This window comes from Grus americana, chromosome 1 (genome assembly GCF_028858705.1).
Source record: "Grus americana isolate bGruAme1 chromosome 1, bGruAme1.mat, whole genome shotgun sequence".
Lineage (NCBI taxonomy): Eukaryota > Metazoa > Chordata > Aves > Gruiformes > Gruidae > Grus > Grus americana.
In genome coordinates this window covers 128,275,813-128,302,445 of record NC_072852.1, presented here as the reverse complement: position 1 = coordinate 128,302,445, position 26,633 = coordinate 128,275,813, and the positions used below count along the sequence as shown (strand labels likewise).

The 26,633-nt window shown below is 40.4% G+C and overlaps 1 protein-coding gene across 14 annotated transcripts in view; it reads right to left on the bottom strand.

Moving 5' to 3' along the window:
- The window catches only part of DMD (dystrophin), a 1,313,294-nt gene that overhangs the window by 18,434 nt on the left and 1,268,227 nt on the right, over positions 1–26,633 (bottom strand). For 12 of the 14 annotated variants that reach the window (XM_054840966.1, XM_054843533.1, XM_054803063.1 and 9 more), the window contains 9 exons: positions 26,267–26,433; positions 24,073–24,184; positions 18,923–19,059; positions 18,105–18,143; positions 13,316–13,381; positions 11,926–11,991; positions 9,108–9,266; positions 781–1,024; positions 300–423 (listed from right to left, as the gene is read on the bottom strand). In XM_054840966.1, the coding sequence (XP_054696941.1) occupies positions 300–423; positions 781–1,024; positions 9,108–9,266; positions 11,926–11,991; positions 13,316–13,381; positions 18,105–18,143; positions 18,923–19,059; positions 24,073–24,184; positions 26,267–26,433 (1,114 nt within the window). The remainder of the gene's footprint in view (positions 1–299; positions 424–780; positions 1,025–9,107; positions 9,267–11,925; positions 11,992–13,315; positions 13,382–18,104; positions 18,144–18,922; positions 19,060–24,072; positions 24,185–26,266; positions 26,434–26,633) is intronic. The other 2 variants (XM_054802200.1, XM_054849672.1) reach the window with 1 other exon arrangement.

The following is a 26,633-nucleotide window of genomic DNA, read 5'->3' as shown; positions in this document are numbered from 1 at the left end:
AGTTTGAATACAATAGTTAGCTTTTTAGTCATATTTGTTTTTTCAAGACTCAAGCCCTGGCTGAGCTTTGTGTTTAATGTCAAAATATCCATGCTACTGAGTGCATCATGATCAAAGGCAAAAGCCTGAACCATAATGAAGATGTAAATTATAAACAGCCAGATGACATTGAAGAACATTGCAAATGTCTCATTTGAACTAAACAGGAGAGAAGAGTATTTTCTGTCTTTAAGGATTTTTTTTCCCCGGAAAATGGGACTCAACTATTTTTTATGACAATCTGAAGTTTGTTATCTTACCCATGGTTTCTGAAGTCTGGCTGCCAACTACACGAAGAAGCATTGGCTGGCTGCTGTCTGACCTCTGCAAAGAGGTAGAAGGAGACGATAGTGTTGTACCATTCACCTTGGCATCTGCCTGTGGCTGAAAATTGAAGAAAACCAGAAGAGGTTGTTATTAATACCTCAGTACGGTTGCACAAATCTTTATTTCTCTGTATTTTTTATTTATTCCATGGAACACAAAATTTTCTGTTTTTAAGTAAATACATTAATGCAAACAATGGAGTTAAATTCTAAATAAAACAAGGAAGAAGATGAAATAAGAATACTGAAACATGATTTCACCTTCTCACTGGCAGCCTGTAGAACAATTTAATATTTTTCTCTGACTAGCCTCCACAGATGTGATTTCTCGGTAGGTTGTTGTTAGTGATAATGCTTCACACCCTGTTTGGAGAATGACTGTACAGAGATCTAGAAGAAAGGCCTGAGAACTCACCTGCTCCAGCAGCTGCCTCAGCCTGTGCAGCTGCGACTCCAGCTGTTTGTTGTGATCCTCCAGAATCTGCATCCTGGCCTCCAGGCGGCCCTTGTGCTGGCGAAGCAGCTTGGCTTCTGCAATGAGCTCAGCATCCCGGGGGCTTTGTGGAGAAACTGGCATCATCTCTGGTGGGGACGGCAGTGGAGACAGTCCCTTGTGGTCGTGCTGTTGCTTCAAACGGTCATACTCCGCTTGCAAGTTTCTGTTGAGAAGTAAGAAGGGGGTAAAAGCTTTAGGAAGCTGAGCAGGCTGGTGCAGGCTACCCTCTGCGTGGGGCAGGGGGAAGGCACCTCCTCTCGTGTGGTGTGGTGTGGTGTGGTGTGTGGTGTGGTGAGTCTGACTCCGGGGGGCAGAGGCTCACCTGCACCACTGCCTTTCATTCTGCTCCATCCATGTGCGTGTAGGCTTACACCTCGCAGATTTGCACAGAGCTGGTATTGTAAAGACCTGTGATACAAGCGTTGCCCGAAGGCTCTCTGCATTGCCAGAATTCAGAATTAGTTCCCTCCTGGGGCAGATGACGCAGAAGGCTGGCTGGGCTCCAGACACCCTCCTGAAGCCCGGGTACGGTCTGTCCTGGGCTCAGCCCTCCCTCTGCCGCCTGCGTTTTATCCTTCCTAGCAGAAGTTGGACTGCCTGTTCGTTTCCACGCACGAATACACTCGAGGAGTAATTAGTGCTAAAAGAGGACTTTGAGTGATCAAAGCACTTTACAAACGCTAATCAAAGCGGATGCCACCTGGCCAGCCTATCTGTTTTATAGATGAGAGAGCTAAGACAGAGAGGCGGCCAAGTCAGAGCAGAACACAGAACTCAAGAGTTCATTTGCACCTCTGCTGCCGTCAGTCAGCATTCTCTTCTTCATATTTGCAATTGCATTTGCAAATTGGACCTAAGATAAGGAAAAGACAAATTAGTGAGCTAATCTGTTAAAACTACACTGCGCTAACTTTTGGGGCTACAATTTCCATCTTCATTTGGACTGCCCTGACTTGAGTGCTGCAGTCTACTGTAACTTTCTGACACTGTTAAGCTTGTTCTTTTATTCCGTAAAACTCCAGTTTTACTCCAGTGAAACACTCCATAGATTAATATGATCTATAGTGGTCCACATGAAAAAAAAAATCTACCAAGCAGGAAGCATAGAAAGTAAGAAACTGAAACCTTGTTAAGGATAACAGTCCAAAAACGCAAAATAGGAACTTGTAACAGAAACTTGGTAGGCAAGGGAGACCTAATAAACTGCACTGGGATTTTGTTGCTATGATGTTCCTTTACAGCTTCCCAGAGGGGGGAAAAAGGCTCGACACTCTGGTAACTGCTTACTCATCACAAGCAGTGACCCAGATCTTATTTTTTTTCAACTTGCTCTTATTTGAGGTTGTGAGAACAGGCACTTTTTGTCAGTTCTGCCTGCAAACCACAATACACACTGACAGTTTGGTCTGGAGGCTTACTAGCATCTCAGAAAAACCTCCCAATAAACTTTATTAAGCACTGAAACACTTCTAAAGGTACATTATTGTGACCAGAACAAGAACTAAAACGGTATGTATCATTTCACATGGATAAGAAAGCAATGCCAAGGACAAAGGCAGGCTACTGAATGTTCTTCAAACATACTTGTGCCCCTCAGCAGCTGCGTGATGGATGCGTCCTAACCTGGGACTGTGGCACCCCCCCACCCCAGAACATGATCCCTCAGGGATGTCTGACCTGCATGATCCCTCCTCTGCAGAAATTTTAAAAGGTTAAAAAAAACGGTTGATCATTCTTAACTTCAGGTTGCTCCAAAATTCAAGATTTCTTTTGCCAAAACCCACACAAAGAGGGGACACTATGGAGAGGTTTTTTTGGTTTTTTTCAAAGAAAGTGTTTTGTTTACATGAAATATAGAGTTTCAAGTCCATGAAAATTATCTGGGAGAAGGAAAGAAGGGCTATACTGGGTGTTGCCTTCCACACGACTGAATATCTTCTAATACTTCTAGCTGAATGAACCAGTAAATAATTAATAAAAATACAGAAGGGAATAGGAATGAGCATGACAATGGTATTATTGCAGACTAAAGTTTATACAGGATTGATCATCCAGCTTGTTTTTCACAAAGTCTGTAGACTGTGGCTATCGCTACCCCGTGAGGAATTTCCCAGATGTATGATACAGGCAATATTCTGCAATCAGCAAACTCAAAAGTTTGATGTGCTATAAACGAAATAAATGCACTTGGTCATACTTACAACATAATCAGGTACCTTGCTACAAAGAAATCTACAATTACCTCCTCAGCTAATCAATATAGAGACGTCCTTCCAGTAACTATGGTACTGAAAAACAAGTGAGGACCAGAGAGTAATCCAGATAAAAATGCCTTCATGTCTGATACAAAATAGTTAGAAACTCTTTCTGAAAGCCTACAGAAAAAAAAAAAATTGTAAAGGATATTGCATATTATTCAAGCAGAGATATGTCTGAATTTGTGAGTTCTGTAATTAAATGCAGTAATGTTGTTGGAACAAAGGAATGTCATGTTGAAGGTCACACATGAGTTTGCCCAGAGCACCTGAGTCACTGAGTTTTCCAGCTGCACCTTTTCAGTCCAGGTACACAGTCCTTGGTTCAGAGAATTAAGACTCATCATAGCAACCTCTTTCAGAGCTGTAAGAGTGATGTAGAGTGCAGACGATCAATATCATAGTTGGGATCTAATACAGGAATGAAGATTTGTATTAACATGGGGGGAAAAAAGCTGAAAATTAAAAAAAAAAAAAAGAATTTGGAAGCTGCTGTAAGTGTATCCTAGAGGAGAAAACAATCTGCTCACATTCCTACCTCTGGAATAGTTTTAAGCTGTGCAGTGAAAAAGGACTGTGGCTGCAAGCCAGGCGTCCAAGGCACTGCCCACAGCCCTCAGTGTAAAGCCTCTGTGCCCCAAGGAAAGGCGTGCTCTGACATTTCCAGCATGAAATGGGAAGTAAGAGAAAGGGGATAAAAGCATAATCCTCTCTAAATGAATGGAACTGAGCAAGCACGGGCAGTGCTGGGAGACCCAGGCTCCCTCCACCGCAGCTCAGGCTGGATGACTTTTACATCTGGCTGTCACAAACAAACGAATCTGCTGCATCTTCTGATCACTGGCAAAATATATTCTACTTCAGTAAGAGAAATATTCAAAGAAAACCCTCATATTTTCCATTTACTATGCTTGCACCTCTTTGAAGCATTCATCAAAAAAAATAACAGAGGAAGCATGCAATGTAACCTTGATTTATGCAACTGTAAAGAGCTGGGTAGTAAAGAGCTCATGAGTTATTAATCACATCTATCACTGGCAGCATTAATTGCCTGGTGACGGAAATCCTAGTGGACCCCATTTGCTGAGTAGTCCTCTCAGAGGCAATTGAGAATTTGTGAATTCATGTTATTTGTCATCTCCCTGCAGAAAATCAGTGGTCTGAAGAAACGGACAAAGCTGGTAAATGAACCACCTACCCCTGTCCCTCATTAGAGTGCCAACATTTACTCATGATGCTTCAAACTCAAGACGATCTAGTTCCACTTCTTCAATGCCAAAATAAATACCAAAAGGAGCCCCGGCCTGAAATGCATCACTTTCTCGCTATTGGCAACCGTATAGAAGGAACTTATTTGAGGAGGCCATTCATCAGTCTTCAGATTTGAAGGAGCACTACAGCTTCATGGAAACAGGGCAGCTTTGAGATTTGGGGTGTTAGTGCTTCTCTGGTGGCACACAGCCCACTGCGCTCCCGGTGCCATTCAGGAAAGCAAAGGAAAGGCAAAGAGCACGGGATGGAGATCTCATTTACTAAGTTCTCGTTAAAGTACAGCGAGGAGCTGGGAGGAAAACAAGAGAACACGAGAGAAGGTTCCCTTTTACAGAAGTATGTTAGTGATACTGATTCAACTAAAATATTAGGAAACGTTCACTTTCTTTAGTCATTAAAATAGCAGGAAGGTATTTTAATACTTTGCAAAAAGTTCTGAGTCTCTGTCACCGCAAAACCGTATGCGTTCTTTTTAATGCTAGTAGAGAACATCCTAGTCAGTATAACCTATCCTACAGTATAACCTATCTAATGTATTCCTTTAGATGGACACCAAAAATCTGTCTTCTCTGTTTCTGAAATATATTAACTCTCAGGGAAACTTCAAAATGTTTCTGGGACAGTTTTATAATTGTTTGGGTTTTTCTCTTCTATTGCAGCAATATAGTAATACTGCCTTCCACAGCAAGATTATCTGGTTTAGTGGTGGACTTGGCAGTGCTAGGTTAACAGTTGGACTTGATCTTACAGGTCTTTTCCAACCTAAACGATTCTATGATTCTACTTTGAATACATAAGAAACAGTCTTATCACAATATTCCATGTGATGTAAAACTAAGCATGAGTCTGAAGGCTTAATACTGAAATGAAACATTTTCACCAATTGAAAATATTCTCCAAAATGCTCACATTTTAGCAAATATAAATTATTTAACAGTCAAATTTTAGCCATAAATTATTTAAGGAAGTCATATTTGCAAGCTACAAAAGCACCGAGGTCTCAAAATGCTAGGAGATAAATAATGAATATCTAACAAGAGGTCCTTGGAACTGAAAAAAAACCCCAGCCAGAACTGTGTCACAGCTAGGTCAGTTTCTAAGTCAGATAATACATTTCAGAAGAATTCAAAATAGGCAACAGATCTTTTTAAAATGTCCAAAAGCAAAACATCAGAATTAAAATTTCAAAGTCTTTTTCATTTAAGTAACAAGTCAAGATGAAAATATTTGGAGACCAGAAACTGCAGCTGAAAACCAGGAGGGCTTTTTTGAAAAGCAGGAAACTGTGGAGAACGGAAGAAAAAGACAAATGACAATGAAGCGTTTTGAATATCGTAGTATTGCTTCTTGTTGGTACCTGATGCAGCTTTCCCAAGAGCTGCTGAGAAGTGACTGCATGTGCTCGCTCTAATTGTAAAATAATACAAGATACAGCAGAGAGAGCTAAATCTTCATTGTCAAAAATTATCAGAACTGCGTGCAACCGAGAAGGTTGGTCAATGTCATGAGTGCTTAACACTGCTAGCTGCCCAGCCACTTGCCTTCCCAGGCATAAGCATCACACCCAGCTCAGCGCCGGCAAGTAGATGTGGTCTGGTGGCAAGATCGGGGGTATTTACAATGGAGATGAAACGATCCAGACACTTTAAGGCTGGGCTGAGGACCGGGTGGTTACAACGTGATTTGCATTGTCTTCAGCTCATTTCCAAGCAATAGATTCACTGACTCTTCATGCTGCAGCAATAAACAACATTCACTTGGAGGGCGTTTTTAGGATCAGTATGGGAAGGAATATGTGTTCACCCACTGGAACCGGGTTCAGACAAGGAATTAGGTCCCAGGTTGTTGATTACCTTTGGCAACAGCCTAACAACAATTTGAAAAAAGTCAAAGGAGAAGGACGAGAAAATAGAAATCTAAAGGGACAACACTCTTTTTTAAAGGTAGATAAGTTATATGAATGGCTCCTGAGCGATCCTGTCTGAACAGTTTATTTTTCTAAACAGGAATCAGTGTTTCCTCCATAAAATCAGTTATCTGGCTGTGACAAGCTATCAGGACAACAAGAACTTGTTTGGTTTTGAGCATCCACCTCACATTTTAAGTATAAGTTATTTATAGCGGTTTGCAGAGACAAAAGTCATGATTTTGTCATAATCAATGAAAATCACGGCAGCGTGACCTCCACGCTGTCCTACAGAAACAGACCTCTTTGTCCCTGCTGCCTTGCGACCTGAAGCATCCACAAAAGGCTTGCACAGGTAGCTTGCGGTGGCATCCCGTCCCTAACTGAGCCTCTAACAGTACTAATGAAAAAACAACAGGCTATAAACAAGCTTATCGTCTACAGCTCTTGTTTAATCCAGGGGTGGCAAACTTCAAACCAGGTATTTTTAAGGTGTAATTCCTGTCAGATGTCTTTTAACGTGCTATTCCTCATTAGTAGTTGTTACATCTAATGAAGCTCATACTGAAATTTAAGGTATAAACCCGAAAAGGAATTTTTTAGCCTATTTCACTAACTCCAGGTTATACTAATGTTCATATACCATATTTCTAATCTAAACCGAGGTTGCTTTAAAAGCCATCCTCCTCTCTGGTGGGCAGCTTATTTTGTATACAGACAGGAAAGCATTAAGATTTTTTTTCTTCTTCCTAGTGCTGTTGAAAAAAGTAACACCCTTCCCCCAAAAACTAAGCTATTTTAGTATCTGTATGGTCCTAGTTACACAATAGTTCATAACTAGAGAAGTCCTGTATGCAAAGTATGATGGCTTATTTCAAAATACTGATTCTCCTCCAGTTCTACAAGTACTTGGGTTTTATGTACTATGTAGTAGGAAGTTTGGGGTTTGTTTCAAACAAAATCTCACTGCTGTTCAGAGAGCGAGAGCTTTGTTTACTACAGCTTTCTGTCTGAAACACTTTCCTCACCCTTTATGCCTACTGATCCTCTACGTTCTCCCAAATCCTTCTGAAACAAATTCTCACTCTCCAGTTTATTATTATTTATATGTGTGTCAGACATCATGCCAGCATTTTTCATGCAGGCAGAAACATAATCTCCAGTTTTTTTTCTCTGCTATTAATTCCTCATAGAAAGCAGTTAGATTTTAGCAGTTCAATCTTCAGCGTAACGTGAATATTTTTTAGTCTGAACGCAGAGAGGGTGCAACACAACTGGAAACATGAGGGCATGAGAAAACAATGGTGGATTAAAAAAGTAACTCTTACAGCAAATTACACCTTTAATGAAAAAAGCATGTGTGAAACAAACTATTAGTTAAATTAGTTGCCCTTGCCTCTGGAAATTTATAGAGGTTAAGTCTACAGAAAAATAAAACCTGGTATTTATGGAGAACTGGCTCTTTCCTTTTCCTGGTTGAGGCATATTACTTATACAGAAAAATGGACTTAATCTGCAGAGGAGCAGATGATGCACGTCCAGGAGGAAGCACAAGGCAGATCTAAATCTTGCTCCTATTCCACGTGACAGAATAGCTTATTTCAGGCTTCTCCATGCCAAAAGCAACTCGAGCTGCTCTGCAAGTCCAGGCTCTGCTCATTGTAAAGATGTCCCAACCACAGTCTCATGGAGATGGTGGGGTGATGGAACCACTATAATTGATTAGTATCACCCAAAAAAAGGCTTATGCATGGAGAGAAGATCTATGGCATTGCCAACTCTTGCCTTAATTTCTTGACATGCCTAAGGTAAAGGATTACCATATTAAACTCTCAATGTCAACACAAGTACCTAGCTTTTAAAGAAGCAAGAAAAAAGAGCATGAAAATACCAATAGCCTTTACCATAAAAGAAGAAGATAGCAGAAGGCCATTTTTTTTTTTTTTTAATTTAAATGATTTCTTTCTTGCAGCCTAATTCTGGTAGTTCATGGTTGCAATTACGAATCTGCCAGGGTCAAGATCTACCAGTTTTTATGCTAACGGCCCAAGACTCCAGAGTACCATAGAAAGAGGACTGCAGTGGTGTGATGCTGCAAGTATCCAGTCTGGGGGTTTTTTTGTGATTAATGAAGATAACTTCAATTAAACTTGAAAGTGATAAATTATATTTGATATTGAAAGGCTAAAGTAGTGGCAACAAATAACACCAAACAGAGGCCCCAAGTTTTAACCACCATGAAAGAACTCACTTGTCTGAAGAAAACACAACTTTAGAATTCATTTTATCCCTAAAAGTGCTATCAAAGTGAATTCCATCTAACTGTACAGCACAATTATTTCAGAGATACTTTACTTGAAACGAATTAAGGTAATTTCAAAACCTCACGTATGCCAGTGGCCAATCTTTTTGAGAAAAACCTCTCTTTCCAAGAACCTCCGCCTGTCTTTTCCAGACAAAGGTGCAGAAATCTGCACACTCTTCCCTCTCGTAAGGACAAAATAAAGTAACACTGGCAGGAAGCTCATTGCTATCGTGGGAATAAAGGAAATGGTTGAACAGAAGGAAATATGAAACACAGCCAGCAGAGCTTGTCACAGGTGGCACCATAAGTATTGGGTGACCCATGTATGTCTCTGAAACTTGCCATTTTGGAGGTTTTGTGAAAGAAACAGTGCTGACTCATCACTGCACAGGAAGTGGGAACGAGTCAACGACGCCAGGATGTCAGGCTCATCACTTCCAGAGAGACAGCTTCCACTTGCCCCTGCCGCGCGCGCCCGAGGGCCGGGGCCACTGGCAGTGCAACCCACCTGTTCTCCTCCTCCAGGTCCGCAAGGATTCGCTCCAGTTCCCCTCTTTCCTCGCTCTCCAGAGAAATCAGGATCTGGGCAGGGCTTCGGGGCTGGCTCAGGGGGGACTCCTGGTTCAGACTTTGGCAGTAGTGCTGGATTAACAAGTGTTCATCATCGCTGGAAAACAGAGGAGGATAAAACAGGCTGTTCCCTGCCTCATTTTTAACTTCGCAGTGAATATGAGGAGATGATTCACTCCCAGTCTCTCATTTCTTACAAAGAGATTTGCTGAACTCTTTGTAAATAACAGCAGAGCAATGTACCTTCAAACAAAATCTGCTGAACTGTTTCACTTACTCTCTGGTAATTTTCCTCCTCTGCAGAGTCCACTTCTCTTCCCCTCTGCTTCTCAGATACTTAAAGCCGAGTTTTGCCACGGCTGACAACCTCAGCTTTCCTCTTTTGCCTAACTTAAATTAGGAATTTGCTTGAGAAAAAAAAAATCCATCTTCTGCTGCCTGATCTGTGTTGTGCAACCGTCATTGAAGCAAAGGCAAGACATTTGTTTTTCACCTACAAACTCTCCTTATTTAATAACTGTGTCCTATGTTTGTCTATTTTTCTCTATAAAATTGCAAATGGGGCGAAATTAAAGAAATATTGACTTAATCTAATGAAATTAGCCTATTTTTCACTGAGGTTTTTTTTTTTTTTAAAATTACAAGTGATGTACATTCTCAGAATATATTCTATTTAATATGTATGATCCCTTTCTTTATTTCTGTTGCCCCTGAAGCCATCTGACATTTGAAACAGAAACACCTCTGGAAGAGAAAAGCAAACCTTGACCACCTCTCAATATTAAGTGGGAGTTTGAGGTGCTAAGGAGATGCGTCTAGGCCCTAAGGTATGCAGCTAACACCAGCAGTAACTGTGAGAAACTATGGCAGGCAGCAACACCACAAGTCAAGGACAGAAAAAAATGGTAATACAGACTTATAACAAAATAACTTAGTCTAGGGGTTTTTTAATGTTACATTAATAATCCAGAATTTATCAGGCATTCTGAATACTTGTTATTGTTCAAAAATTGAAATTTTCCTTGTTTCGATTTTGTTTCTGAAAATGTTAATGATGCCATTTTATAGACCGTGGTCTATATCTATTCATCAAATAATACTCAAGCATAACCTGACAAACAAAAATGAAAGAATTACAGTTGCAAATTCATGGTAAGCTTTGATTTTGCTGCAATTTGTATCTGGATCATATTTCTTCCAAAATTCAGAATGTACAGATTTATTCTAATTTTAATAGTACAAACTGAGTAATGAACTGGATAGTCAGTGGGTAATTTATTAACTGAATCACATTAATACAAACTTTTAATTAACCAAAGAATTCATTAAACAGTAAGACCAAAGTGTAACACAGAAGATAATGCTTATGTAGGATTTTGTGACTAAGGACACTGAAATATTACAGTGGGGACAACAGGAAATTCCATATATAATAGCATTACTACTATACATAGCAATACAAAACTGACATACAACTTGGAAAGAAAGTTTTCATTAAGTGCATGAAACTATAGTGACATTGCCTATGTATTAGTTTTGAGACATCGTTTTAACTTTCTCCTGTTTGAACCAACATATTAAACCAATGTACGTGGTTGTACAGGGGTTTTTCTTTCAAAGTTGGTAGGTAACAAGTCAAAAGAGAAACTCTTTTGAAACAAACAAACAGCTTTATGACTATCCAAGAACATCTTCCAGGCTCACAACCAACCTTATAAAATACTGCTGACTTGGAATCTCAATTTAAGTGAATGAAAACTGGCCAGAGTACTGTGCTTTAAAGGAACACTACAAATTAAATAAAAAGAAGATTCTGTCTGAATTTTCAAAAAATCCACCTCTAAACTGGATATTATGTAGAATAGAACAAAACACTTTGAGAAAAGTTGGGATTTGAGTTTTTTTCATATTTGATTGATTTAGAATCTGTGCTGTGGCTTCTCCTAGTTAATTAACTAAGACCAAATTTTCAAGTATGAGAGTGACTTATACGCTTCTATCCTGTTTTCAGAAACATTATTCAGTTAGTTTTCAGTTTTATGTCCTTTCAGTCAGAGAATAAACAAGATCAAGAAAATCATGAGAGAAGAAACACAGTATTGTGTCAGAAAACCACAAAAAGGTCTCAGTGTGACATTAGAGTGAACCGCTTTTTAAAAATTAAAACTTTTATTTATGACTTTACATTTAAAGTAGTACAACGAATGCTTGTCAGTGATCTGTCCAACTTAAAGTTTACTACTTCTAATATTTCACGGTGAGGATGAGTCCCTCCTGGCTTACACTTGCAATGTATTTCAGGTGTTTGTAGACGGAAGATTTCTGTTAGCCCCACTAACCTTCTGAATGACACTTTGCCCACAACAACATTTTCTAGCTTACAGCAATTTAATTGTGATCAAACTTGCAGTTCAGATGGAAGGTTTATCTTTTTATCTTTGTCCTTAAAACACATCAGACGATGAGCATGTTTTTTAAGTAATATGGGAACTCTTTGCTTAATAAATCAGTAATTTTTTGGAAAAAATTAGTAATTTTAATTTTGAAGGTATCAATCATCTGTTGCATAAATTTGGTATTAAGCTATAAGCCATAAATTTAGACAGTATGAAACAAATTTAAAGAACATGAGTTCATCATGAAGTTGAACCAGATGTGGTACATGGCCATGCAAATTCAGCACTACAGAATTTCATTACAAGTTATAAACCTTCACAAGAAAACACATGTCAAAAATATTAAAACAGCCTACTTACATGCTTTCATTAGGTGAAATACTGTCATTTAGGTAAGAACCATTAGTGTTCTCCATTTCTGCTAGCCTGTGGAAAAATAAACAAGGCTAATTAAAATCAATTATGTTTTCAAAAAATTTTATTTGCTTTAACATTCCTGAAAGAATTAAAGAGCATGATGTTTTTGATGAATTTGAAACTCAAGTTAATTTACACTCACTGTTGATTATAAAAAAATTTTGCAATAACCTATCGCAAAGGATTGTTTATTTATTACAATGACCTGGCTAAACTCACTCTAAGTTTTCAACCCTTTCTCTGAGGTTATATTCCACTCCTCATGATTAATTAATTCTACAATCAAAGAAAGGCTGTAAGATGCCAGGGGATTACATAAATTGCTTTGAACCTGGCAATGTCATCATCAAAACTGTAAAGATCAGTTATTTCTCACTGGTTTTCAACACTCAGCCCCTCCTAAATGTCCTGCATAATTCAGAAATACCTCTCCTGACCAAGTGATTTTGGGGGAGAGAAAGAGGAGGCTGGAATAACTATTTTTCATTACCTCAATCCTTGCAAATTTTCTCACCTGGTGGACAAACATTTTCATATTTGTGCAATTAACACACTCTTTGATTCTTAAGAGCAGTATGAAAGTAGACAAGTGAACTAAAGCAGTGTTATACCACTATTTTAATCCTCCAAATCAAGGAAAAATCCTGTTTGTGGTATTCCACAAGGTGAATTACTTAACATTAAAATGGCACTTGACATTCACACAGTTTGGAGGTTTCTGCTCTTCTGATTTGTATGATTACACCAGGGTCCATATTAAAAACAAAACCCTATGTAGAATCATAGAATCTCAGAATGGTTTGGGTTGGAAGGGACCTCAAAGCCCATCTAGTTCCAACCCCCTGGCCATGGGCAGGGACACCCTCCACTAGACCAGGTTGCCCAAAGCCCCATCCAACCTGGCCTTGAACACTGCCAGGGATGGGGCATCCACAGCTTCTCTGGGCAACCTGCTCCAGTGCCTCATCATAAAAAAATTCTTCCTTCTATCTAGTCTAAATCTACGCTCTTTTAGTTTAAAACCATTACCCCTTGTCCTACCACTACAAGCCCTATTAAGAAGTCGGTAACCTGAGTGCACAGCTTAACAAAGACCCCACAGGACCTGAAGGCAGCTTCTGACCACATACGTGCTCTGGCATGCAAGTTAGTCAACAGGCTGGTTAACAGCAACCAGGGACAATGCTGTGCATCCCGGAGCCTGGAAAGCAAAACCCCAAACCCTATGTTTCTTTAAGAAGTGCTCAGGTAGCAGCTAGCCTTTGGGATTTTTTTTTTTTTTTAAAATGATTGTTTAGAGAAAGATCTGCCTAACGCCCAGCTGGTCTCATACCTGCTAGCATAATGTTCAATGCGTGAATGAGTATCATCATGTGAAAGCTGAGGGGACGAGGCAGGCCTATAAGGCAGAAAACACTGATTAATCACAAACAATACCCCTTTAAAAGTAAAAAGACACTTAGCTATGCCTATACCCTCACATCTCTATGCCTTACACTTATGCTATGTTTGATAAACAGCAAGTCATAACTCCAGGCGCTGCGTGTGCCTCCTCAAGCCATTGGTGCAATGTTTCGTGGTACCACACCAGGGACTTTAACCATTTTGCAATCCCTCTGTTGCAACGACTCTTCTTTACACCAGTCCCTGAAGAATCCTTTTCCAAAGGATTTATGGATGAGCTTTCACTCCAGTTTTCCCTTCACACCTGCCTCCTTCCCTGGCCATTCTGGTTCATGCGCAGCCCTGCGCCAGCTGCAAAAGCCCTGCTAGAACCTCTCCTCTGCCACCCGCCATGCTCCAGTGCCTGCTTTCAGCACATCCCACTTAAAAGAGCCTTTAAGGACTGCTCCACGAGCAACTAGAAATAAATACAAGAAACATAAGATGTCTGAAATGAGCCTTTAATAACACACTGCAGACACCGATGATTTTGCCTAGTGTTTTTCCAGAGCTGCAATCTGAACCGTAGATCAGCGTCTTATACAGAACACTGTCAACTATTTTGGTGTTTTCTGCCTGACAAATCAGATTGTATGAGGTCCTCTTCATTTTTTTGTTGATGAAAACAATTCATGGGACTTTTCTTATCAATTAGAGTATTGTTTCTTAGAACCTTAACTCTGGAAAACGTCACCATTGAATTATGTTGCCTATGCAGTTCTGAGAGCATCCTTTGCTGCCATGTGGGATTTTGCCAATCTACGTGTATCGGGAGGTGCTGGAATAACAAAGAAAGATGCAGCTTCCCAAACTGTAGGGCAATCTCGTATTTTAGCTAAATTTCAACTTATCTTTATTCCATCTCTGCCAACTCTCCTTCTGGAACTCCTGACTGAGGAAGGACTTTCTCCCCATTGTAAATTGTTGGACAGTGTGGTTCAGGCTGGGTCTGCCCAATGGTGACTGCACTGCATTGCAAAAGCCGGTAAGTTTTGTGTTTACTGGTTATAAACCACAACTGTAATAATCTTGTGGTTCATAATGCTCCTGTCATTTTCCAGCTTTCTAATCAGCCTGAAAAGGGCTCTAGAAAATTAGGATCCTTCCAGTTTCATAGAGCTGTATGTTGGTTACACAAAATTCACCATGATTAATGTCCCTTCTCACAAAACAGCAAAGTTTTACTCTTTGAGACATTACAGGCCAAGTATCACGAATCTCATTTTGTCTGAAATGAGCTTTGGACTCCGAATGTACTTTTACCCATCGCACGTTCAAACATTACTACAGCACACCAGAGGATAAATACTTAGTTCACAGAGTTCCTCAGTACAGCTGAGATTCATGTGGATGGGCAATTGCTCCTCTGCAACTTGATATCCTATTTTGTGTAAGAACATCTACACTGAAGGGAAGAGAGGGGAAAAGGATGCAATTTATCTAGACTAGCACATTATGGAGCAAGATAACAATGTCTTTCTGATAAATTGATGCTATCCTGATATTTTTATTTGTTTGACATACAGTAGATGTTAAGCTGGTCTAAGCTGGTACTATCAATGACAGAAGAGGTCTTGGTTTCAACACACACACAAATGTTGCTGCTAACACTGTGCGTAGTCTAGGAAATCTGTGTTAATATCATAGCATCATAGAATGGTTTGGGTTGGAAGGGATGTTAAACACCATCTAGTTCCAACCCCCTGGCCATGGGCAGGGACACCCTCCTCTAGACCAGGTTGCCCAAAGCCCCATCCAACCTGTTCTTGAACACTGCCAGGGATGGGACACCCACAGCTTCTCTGGCCAAAAAAGTAGCTTAAGTTTTGAGTCCTGGTTCCTCTTACCCTGGCATTGCACATGTATTTGTACCAGTACGAAGGAACGGATAGCACTTGGTTGGGACCAACTGGGCAATGAAGGGATGTCCCTTTTGGCAGTAGTACAAGGCAAAAGATGGGCCTGACTGAATGATCGCATACTTGCTACCTTGAAACTAAGCTTCAACTTCAGAAGTGAACAAGGTGTATAATATATATATATTTTTTAAAGATAACACAGTGTTGTGTAACTTGTTGAACTGATTCTGTCTCTCTGTCAACTGCAGGCAGGGGATGAGGCTACATTTCCAAGTTTGTCTCCACTTCAGAACATACTGTAATGAAGATCTACCTCTACCTTTTTAAAAGTTTGCTTAAGAAAGCAAACCTGTTGAGAAGCACTGCAGCCTTTGTGTTGAATTTAGCCACTCAGAGGTACACTTTTGCCACTATCTGAGCAAGCTTGGGAATGACTGTGCTGCATTGCAGGCTGTTGTGTAGACATACTCTTAGGTGCCCATCTGTGCTAGAGCTCACCGTCCTTCTTTTCTGAGCACACATACCCAGCCCACCTAATGAGTTTGAACAGTCAGCAAGGAGGCTGAGAGACATAGCCAATATTTAGCCAAGATAACCACCCCCTTTACAAGGGCTCCACAGCTGCACTGCTCAAGCTGGGGTCTGCAGGAACAGCCTGCGGAATTCCAGTCTGGTCAAGTGGTGATTGAGTGGTAAATACCACCTCCTGCAATTCCCTGTGCTCCTGGAGACCTGGCTGGCACGACGAGGGCACTTTTCTTGCTCTTCAGCATTTCAGTTGATGCTTCTTGAATGTGTAGAATCAAGTTAATTGTATTTGTGCCACTGAGAGCCCACAGTCCAAGTAAAAAGACACAAATTCTCACAAAAAGTGTGAGCTGTCCCTTTAATGCCTGGTAAGCAGAATATCTGCTTAGATAATAAAATACGGGATAATAAGCAGTCAGAACCACTAACTTCTAACAAAAAATATATGCGTATGTATTTATAAACAGTTCCATGTATACCACATGTTGATGTCAGGATAGCACTAGCATTGCTGAACGCTGCCAGGTTATGTGCTTTTGGAGTACTTTGAAGATTACCAGAAAACTGGCATAAAAGCACCAGAAAAAGGCAAGATCTTAGAAAACATGGGAAAGTTTTATGATAACCAGAATAAGAGGTTTGACTGCTGAAGTTGGAATCAGCCCTGTAACTGAGAAACAGCTTTAAACCGGGGTAGCTCAGTAACTTGTTTTGTAAGCCCAGTGGTCCAGCACGAAAGAAAGGAACAAAGTTAGCAGAACAAAATGAAGAGCAATTCTTTCCAGCCACTATTAATTTCTTAATTTTCTGCTTTCTTGTCAGACCAGATGCAAGGATTGTGCTCACGAATATACCCAAGTTGGTCAGATAAAAGGTGCAACCTCTCCGTACAAATCCTGCTTCTCAGTATTTCTCAAGTTTTCTTCAGTATTACATGTGAATTAAACTCCCTGTAGTATACGACACCAAACCTTTGGTGTGAAGCTATCGGTGTAGACAACCCAGGATGTTATTACTGTAAGTAATTAGAATTAAGCATGTTATGTTATGTTAATTTCATGTTAACACAGCAATGGCATTCCATATTATCCAAGCTTTCTTTAAATGTTACTTTTACTTTGCAGTTGTTCTAAAGGGTAAGAAATCTAGATCCACAGTTGAGTATATAGTATGCTGCAATCATCCCCAGATGCATTTATAAACGAAAGTGCATCCTAAAGTTCAAAGCCTCTCTAATTTCACTCTGGCTCCAGCCTTTTGGTGCTTTCTGTAAGCGAATCCTCAACCATATGAGGTTTGCAGTACTGGATGTGTTTCTTGTTTGCTTAAATTTCCTAGAGCACATCATTTGACTTCCCAGTGGTTTGTGCTCCAAATGAAAATTATAAATCAATATTCCAATGTATACGTTTCACTATTGTTTATTCTACCAAAAATTCAATGAAGGTGCAAGCCATATACATTTCACCATATAGAAATATATAAAATTCTATTCATTAGTTTCTCATTAGTTATCAATATGTGAATTAAAGATAATCCTTATTTAACATTATTCTGAAATCATCCATGTAACACTAGTAGTAGCAAATGCCACAATGGTAAGTATCTCTCTCTCTCTCTTTAGTTTATGCTGAGGGTATTACTACAACAGTAAGACAATGCACGTGCAGGAATGGTGCAAGAATAAAAGTCCATTTCATAGCTGAAAAATCCTGGGTTTTAACTTCTGAAAAAAATACAGTAAACATTTCCCCATTTCAACCTGCCTTCACAAATCTTACTGTATCTAAAAAAGTGTAACAAAATATCCAGTGAGCTTTGGATTAACTGGGGCACAAGTGTGCACAGTTGTGCATAAAACCAAGTTACAGCTTTATCTACAAACCAATGTCATTCCTGAAACTGAGTTAAATCCATCAAGTTCAATTTCTATCTTTCAAAAAGCATTTAGTATACATTCAGAGGGATCAACACTTATTCAGAAACACAAGCTTTTAAACGACAAACTCTCATAAGCATTAGTAGGACTGCACCAAAATCCCTGTTAATTTGACGAAAATACATACTCCAGAAAGAGTATACAGTACACAATCCACGATTGCTGGGAATTCCTGGATTTATCCCATTCTACTCATTCAGGATCAAAACATTCCTTCAGAGAGCGCACCAAAGAAATTAATCATAAAGAAAGAAGGAAATGAACTTATGTAAAACTAAACAAAGAAACAAACAAAAAAGTGAGGGAACGCAGCAGCAGTAGCAGCAGCAGCACACTTCAGCAAAAGTACTCACGCAGAATCTACTGGCCAGAAGTTGATCAGAGTAACAGGACTGCAAGACAAAAAATGAGGAGGTGAAGAGAGAGGCAGAAGAAACTCAGCAGCAAAATAATTACAGAAAGGTTAAAAAAAAAAAATCACAACAGCTAAAAACAGAAATCGAACAGACTGTGAATGAATGACTGTGAAGAGCAACCAACCAAAAAGTGAGAAAAAAAAAATTGAAATCTAAAATTAAAAAAGAGAGAAAGAGAGAGAGAGAGCGAGGACAAGCTGCGTGCAATTGCCATTAAACAACTGATTAAACTTGTAAAAAATCCCAAAGGGAACTGGGTTACTCATTGATTTCTCCATGTGCATCATTATTGCTTTTTTTTTTTCCATAAAGACTTCAAAGTCATTTAGTAAGACTAAATTTATACGGTGAGAAAAGATGAAATCAGCTGGGAAGCTTGCAAACGCAGTAGCCTAATTAAAAAAAATAAAAACACAGAAAGATATCCATTTGGAAGAAAATAAAAATTTAATGAAGAGATCATTAGTCTCCAAATTGCCATATCAAACTTTGAAGTTTATAAGGCTATCAGTAAGATAGTAAGTATTTTTCTTTTACTAAGTGAAGCTGAAGTTCCTGTATAAGGACAGGTGAAAACAGATAGAAGTAATGGCAACTGGAATCCCAGCTTGTGTTTTCCTGCCAGCCGAGGTTAACAGAAATGAAAGAAAGAAAGAGGCTTTATGCATTTAGGAAGTGAAGGGAGTTGGCACCAGCTGGGGAGCTCAAAGAACATACCAAATGAATTGCTACTCAGACGCTTTACAGCTACTCACGTTTCCATGTTGTCTCCCTCCAAAACAGTTTGCACAGGCAGGTAGCCCATTCGTGGGTGCTTTGCAAAGTATCTTTTTGTTCGAAATTTGTTTTTTAGTACCTTGGCAAAGTCACGGACGTCTTCTCCTGAAGTTGTCTGAAAGCCACAAATCACAATGAAATCATCTTTCATGAGGTTATCACTGTTTTTCGGTTGCCTCTTCCTTTGCTGGGTCACTTGGAAGAGCTGTGGCCACACCACGCAGAGCTGCCAACGGCTTGACCTCCAGAACCGCAAATTCAATTTATTTATCACCGTCACCTTACAATGTACTATACAGCGACACTGTTAGCGTGGAGGAAGGAGGAAAAAGGGAAGCTCCGAAAACCCCTGACAGGCTCATGCCTCATCTCAGGTGACGTCATAAGACAAGAATTTGTCATCTCCTCATGTGGCTTGGGGGATTCTTTGCCTGCTTTTTGTTCAGCACTAAAACGGCTGTAACAGAGGATGCACAGCCAGTCCGTGTGTCCAGCTAGCTGCTTCACTGGCTGGATCCTGACTCTTGCCACACGCTCATCATCTACATCTCATAGACTTGTCAGTCCACGAAAGTCAGACCTGTACTTTGGGTACGTTTTCTTTCCAGTTTCCCTTCTCAGCCTCCTCTGCCATTAGTATTTTGATCAAAGAGAAACAAAAAGCAGGTGAGAGCTGCTGAAAGCTCTTAGATCAGTTATTTCTTCCTGCGCCTGTTTAATCTGAAGCTAGCGGGCATTTAAGATCAATACCCTGAGGAGAGTACAATTTGCACAGTTTTCCACTCCCTTGCCCGCAGTCGGCTTTCCTTGCTGCTGTAGAGACCAGCAGAGGAGCGCAAAGTGGAATTAGGTTCCTAAAGACCAGAATGAGTCAGGAGGAGTTCAAAGGATGTCTGCTGGGAAGACGCAAGACTTCTTGCGAGCCTGATTAAGAGTCGGGAGATTTTCTGAAGAATTTTAATGGAAGACTTCAGTTACTTTAGTCAGGCTGCTCTCCCTTCTCTGCACCTCGCAGAGACACTCGACCCTGAAATACTGCTCTTCTACAGCAAATTAAGTTCTTCCTGACCCACATAACGATCTTGCTTCTCCAGTGTATCTAATTTGAAGGAAAGAAATGAGGGAAAAGTTAATCTTTCTGACATTTTTTAATGAGTTCTATGCCTTCTATTTAGAGAGGAAGGAGGTGCTGGGACCTATCAGTCAAGCCAACCTTCACAGAGCTGCTGAAACACAGATGTATGTATTTTTAACAATTGCCTGGGTAGAAAAATTAAGGATGCCCTGAAAAATAATCTGCAGAAAGACTGAAATGCATTAACAGAAAGGACAAATATTATCCTTGTACGGACAACACCTAGAGGCTTTACGTAAAGCTGGAAAGAATTTGGCGCTCTTTCCGGTTAGTCTGTCTGGTAGGAAAATTCGGTGGGAGCAAATAAATGTCTGGCAGAGAAGTGACACAGCAGAACCTACAAGCCAGCACAGTAGCATCAGTATTTTCAAGAAACTGAGATAATGCTCGATAATATTAAGTACCACTTCCTCAATACATGAGAAATAAAGACATTTTGGGGAAGGGAGGGATTAAGTATGCCCAGATCACCCAGAGGCCTCAGGAAAGGGGATTTTCTGAGGTGGGCTGGCATGCCCCCGCAGGAGGGAATTCCCTCTGCTGACTGCCATCGGCAACGCCTGCTGGGATTGCTCCTAAACAGGTCGGCATCAGGAGAGTACACAGAGCACATCAGCTGGGAACAGAGACAAACCTTTAATATTTAGTCTCGGTATAAATGGATTAAGCACAGCTTTCTGTCCAGTTTGTTCACCTGTGTCATTTATAACCATTTATTCCTGCCTCGTCTATTTTTGATGTTGTGAACGCTTTCCATTGCATTTGATTGTAATTTGGATTATGTGTTTTCAGGTATGATTAACAATAAAACATTCTTCGCTTTGACCTTCCTGGGACTGTTACCCCCTCCTTGCTCTCCTGAACCTTCTGCATGGCAACCAAACAGTAAAATAGTGTGCTCGCATGGAAACATCCCGATCTAGCTGGTAGCACGAGAATCCCAAGAAGAAAATATGTCTTCTAGTGACAACTAGAAGCACCAGGCACCTCTCATATGATCCAACTGCCATTTAAAAAATGTTCAAGGAGCACAAGAAAGGCAAAGGAAATGTGATTATTATGTGGACAAGATGATAAATTGAGGCTATTTTCAGCCAATCTTTCTGATTTACTCCACAGATGTTTTATTACACATGATTTTCAGAGTAAAATCTTCCAAAACAAAATTCTCAACAGAACTGGTTTATGAGGAAGTAACAGTGGAGTTTCAGCATCCCAGCTCTCTCAAACAGAAGCAATACATAGGCAGCTGGGTCGAACATGTTCCAAAACTATTCCGAAACCAAAATTACTCATAAGAAATAATTATTCTTATGCATATAAGAAGAACTCTACCACCATCTGGCTTTTCCCAGTTTGGTTTAAGAAAGTGCCGTGCCGACCCCCCACCCCAGACCTCTGCCTCGACTGTAAGCACTAGCTGTAGACAGGTATCTCAGTCTGACATGCTTCCTTCTAACAATGTGGGATTTATGCTGGTGTGTCACTGTTCAGTAAACCCAAACAGAAAAATGATCCTACACTTAAATCTCAGTCTAGAAGTTGTCTTCTATGCTTTATTTGAAACCTCTTTAAAAGTCACCTCTCTTTGAACAATAAATTGAGCTGTGTTGCTTTCAGGAATAATTGTTGAAATTTTTCTGTCTAAATGAAAATTAGGGAACTGCCTTGCCCTTTTTTCTGCCTCAGCCTTTTGCAGGAAAGGAAAAGTTATCACATCCCTCAGATACTTAGCATGAGTTCTCAAGTCTCCCCTAAGCAGAATTAAAGACGGCAGTGTTCCAAAATTTCGTGGAAGTGAGAGGGAGGGGGAATAAAATTATCAAAACACTTCATTGTGTTGCACATCTAGCTATTGCAAAGGTACATCAAAGAAGGCATCACATGTCTTCTGTCTGCCAAAATGCATTTTAAGGTGAGAGATTTCTCCGGAGGAAGAGGAAAAAATGCTCTGCCACCTGCAAACCCCTTTTTAGTCATTTAGAAAACAATTACATACTAGACATGATAGCTTCAGTGGATGTCTTGTTCAGTCACATAGTTCTTTGGTTTATTTTTTCAATAGCAGCAACACAAAAAAGATCAGGGCTTGCTGTGCGTCACATTCATTCCCCCCCCCCCCCAGTTAATCCTCCTCTAATTCAACTGGCTGCTGGTGCAGCCAGGCACAGCACATTAACACGGGCTGCTGGAGTTCAGGATTCACAATAAAATGTAGTGGCTGTGAATGGTTCTTTATTCTGACCCAGCAATCTGGATGCGGTTGCAGGTTTTCTGTTCACTCCTGTGTTCACCTATTAGTAATCTGCACCTTAAGAGAGAACAGAAACCTGCTGAACCCTGTGTTGCAATGAGATGCTGCAGGCTGTCAGGGTGTCTCCCAATCCTTTTTCGTTTCCCTCCTCAAAGCACATCTTACGAACAGGTTAAGAAAACAGCGGCAAGGTGTTGATTTGTGCACTCTGTGCACCATTCACAAATCTCCCATGTCGCTTATTAGCAAGAATAAGAGTGGAAAACTGCAAAACAAAATCGCTGCCAATTCAGCAAGGAGGTATTCAGCTCTAATGCAGTCGGTCGGTCTCTCTGCCTACAACTCAGATCATGAGAGTCTGCTCTAGGAATGCCTGCGATGGAGAAGTCTGTTCAGACCTGCCCAGGCATCGCCAGCACTTCCCTCTCACTTGTGCAGAAGTTCAGGCAAATCGCCCTTTCCAGTAACCTCAACCCTGGGGGGACGACGCTGAAAAGCAGCAGCTGATGAATACCAACAAAAAGCTAGCAAATGCACATTAGTTACCCTCGCAGAGATTCAGATTAAATACTGCCATTTAAATGCTACAGTAAAAGTTGACAATGTAAATAAATATCCATAAATTAAAACTAACAAAAATACTGGTTTTGTTTTAATATAATATTTTAGGGGAATAAGTTTTTCTTTCCTAAGTTTCTAAGAAAAGCTGAGAGTCTTTACTTCATTTTGGCCATGGTTTTTTGTTTGGATGAAGATGTAAAGACCATTCATAAAATTTTATGAGGCTAGCCCATGTATATTTTTGATGCTCTATTTTCACCATTTATGTTTGACCAGCAGAAGAAAGTACAAGCCTAGGGACCATTCCGTCGCACCAGGAAATGACAACCAGAGAGCGCACCGCTTCAAGACCACCACAAACAATAGCAAAGGCAGCCGAAAGCTCAGTAGTGCTGCATGGCGGAAGGACAACTTGAGAGCTCCTCTAATTTATGCCCCTCTGCGCTGGTCATGAGTGGCCAAAAAGAAAAAGCAGCACACTGAGAGGATAAAATGGAATTTCCTTTGCTAGCTGTCTGGTATGAAAGAAATGTTTACGCACAAGTGATCCTTTTGAGAGCTGTGAAACAGGGGTGAAGACCCTCACCACACCATCAATGCAGCACATCTGCATTGCGCTGCACTGAACGCCTGGCTTCCCGTCTTCAGAAATGAAATCTAACTTGCTGCTCTTGAGAGCTTCCATCGGATTTTATATCATCAAGTGATCATACAATACAAAGGTACCATTAAGTAGTATAAAGAAATTAAAAGCGCAAACATAGTATTGCGGGGAGAACAAGTGGAGCAGCAACTTGCTGAGGAAAGGAAGAAAAATCTCCCATTGATATGGAGAAAACACAGCGACCCAAGATACGAGTGAGCATTCGCACAAATCACAGGCTTCCTGCAGGATCCATAAAATGAACCATGGCACTGAACGTGGAACAAGTCATTAGCAGGCAATAATACATTATGACACAGCATTGTACAAACAATGATCTTCAATTTACTTCAAACCGTTGGAGTATCCTTTACTAAGCATCAGAAATTGCTGGCATGTATAGTATATAAAAGGTGATTTAATTAGGAAGGGGAAGAAAAGCCACCCAAATGCTCCATTACCTTGCGCATAGGAAATGAAGTTTTTCCTTTCTACATAAGAAGGGACAGTAAGGGTCAGTAAAAAAGCTACTTACTGGTGTGCAGTATTCCACCATGGGATAGTGCATTTTATGACCTTTTGCAACACGGCCGGAGAAGAAGCAACTTTGGCAGATGTCATAATTAAAGTGCTTTAAACTTCTGTACCTAAAAGAGGAGGGAAAAAACCCACAGCTTCAGAGCTTTGTATGCGAATGCTTCATATTGGCTTGTCAAGTTTTCCGCGTAAGTTGCCCTCCCTGAGATGTCATGTGGTGTGCAATGCCAGGCAATGCTCCTCTGCCACTGACGGACAGGATTGCTGCCTCATATGTTTATCAAAGATCTGAATCTTCAAAAAAATTTTTAACATTGGGCAACAGTGAAGATTTCTACACAATCACTCTCTCTTAACATACAAAAGACACCACCGCGCTTTTTGTTTCTACACTGCTAATTTCAGTTCTTTTGGTCTTCATCATGATTCCTAACACAGAAAGTCCTGAGGAAGTAAAATTCAAATAAGTAATGTCCTCCTCAACAAGTCACTCCAGCAACCTCCCAAGTCCTGCATACAAGGCAGGAATTTGCTTGTGTCCTTCCTAGCACCTCTATAAAAACAATCTTCCTGTATGGCACTTCAGCCATGCAAAACTCTGAATGCACTTTCGGGCCATTATTTAATCTCATCAGCTGCATGAGGCAGCTAACTGTTGTATCTGCTATGCTGAAGTGCTTCAAAGAGCCGGAGGCATAAGGGTTGTCTTGTTCCAAATACGTGAAGCAGTTCAGTCACAATGACCTCAAAAGAACATTGTTTTACACATACTGAGGCGCACAGTATTAGCTTTCTAAAAGCCTTCCAATACAGTATCTTTTTGTCAAGTGTGTACACAGGGTTTCAATGACTTGCAAAGCCAGAGAAAAAATCTGCGACAGACAGATTCTACTATCATAATAGATTTGTTATATAAATTTGACAGATGAGATCAGTCAAGTAAAATTAGACACACAGAGCTCCAGTGTCCACTTCCCCAGTTCTCGATGCTTACTACAGACTATCCATTCACTTGCCATCCTTTGATTTTCCAAGTGCTGCATTTTTCAATTCCACCTACTTGTCTTTGTTTATACAAAACCGTGTAAGTAATTCATTAGTTCATAAACCATATCTGGGAATGGGAAAATTAGACTTTGTGAATGTGTTGAACTACTCACATTCCATCCCTAGCTCTTCCTCTGTAATATTTATCATTTCCCAGTTAAGATATTGAAGAGGAATAAAAGCAGAAGGAGAAGAATTTAGATGATTAGAGAACAGCTTCACTAGAGAAAAACTCAGATTTAAAACAAAGCAATACCTTCATTATTTCCCCTGTTTCCCACTGCCTGTGAAATTGCATGGCAGAAGGCACTGCCCCATGGCATGCATAAAAGCAACATTCATACTCTCCCAGGTTAGAGCAAAAATGATGGCTTTTCTATGTGGTACTGCTTGCTGCTGTTGTCTATCTGGGTTTTAGAAACAAAATTACAGAAAGGTCTTTGTAAACGACACCGTACCATAGAAGGAAAAGTGCCAGCGGTAAGAGAAGACTGTGCATAAAAAGGACAGAAACCACACAAAGCAGCTATTGCGAAGCAAAGTGATAAAACAAATCTAGGCATAATTGAAAGTGAGTATTTACTTAGCCGTTAAGTGGATTCTCAACAAGCATACCAACACACAGCCATTTTACAACACAGTGACTTATTCATTGCCATAGTAACCATGGTGTCGATCCAGATGTTTAAATAGACCAGCAACATTTCCCCCTACTCCCGGTTAATGTTCCACCACCAACATTCTTTCTCTGAGAAATGCACATGTAGCTTTACCCCTCTGTGAATTGCCAAGTCACTTCCTTGCTTTACACCATGACAGAAAGCAATTCATTAGGATTCAATTCAGAAAATATAACTTCACCTATAGGAGACACTGAACGTAAAGCAAATTGTACTAGTTGTGCAGTCCATCAGTACTTTGGTTGAGGCACAGAAAGTCTGGGACACAGAGGAAGGGCAGTATCTTAACTGATACATAATTTTTGTTCTCTTCAACTCCCACATCACTGTACCCAGTCTAGGCGTCGCTCCCTCTCCTGTCCCATCACAACTATTTGTTCCCTGACCAACAGGCATAAAATCAAGTGCATGATTTGCCTGTAAACAAGCAGTAGTACACATAGCAGAAAGGGAGCGAGTTTGTACCTGAATCCGATAATCGGGCACTCCTTGCAGATGTTACACTTCGCTTGGTGCTTGGCGGTCTCAGCAGCAGCCACCCTGTGCAAGACGGGCAGCCAGACCATGGACTGTGGTTCCAGCCTCATCCAGTCCAGGAAGAGGGCTGCTTCGATCTCCGGTTTGTTGTTGGCCTGTAACACAGGGGGAAGACAGACGGGGGCTGAGCGCAAGTGATCTGTCTACTACCAGCGAATTAACAGTTCAAGCCGTTTACTTCCTGCCTACTCTGTGTCTTTTCCCTGAATATACTCCAGCTTTTCCCCCAGTCCAGCCATTCATAAAAAAATAAATTATTAAAAAAATAAAAAAAATCTCCAGGACCCTGCCTTCA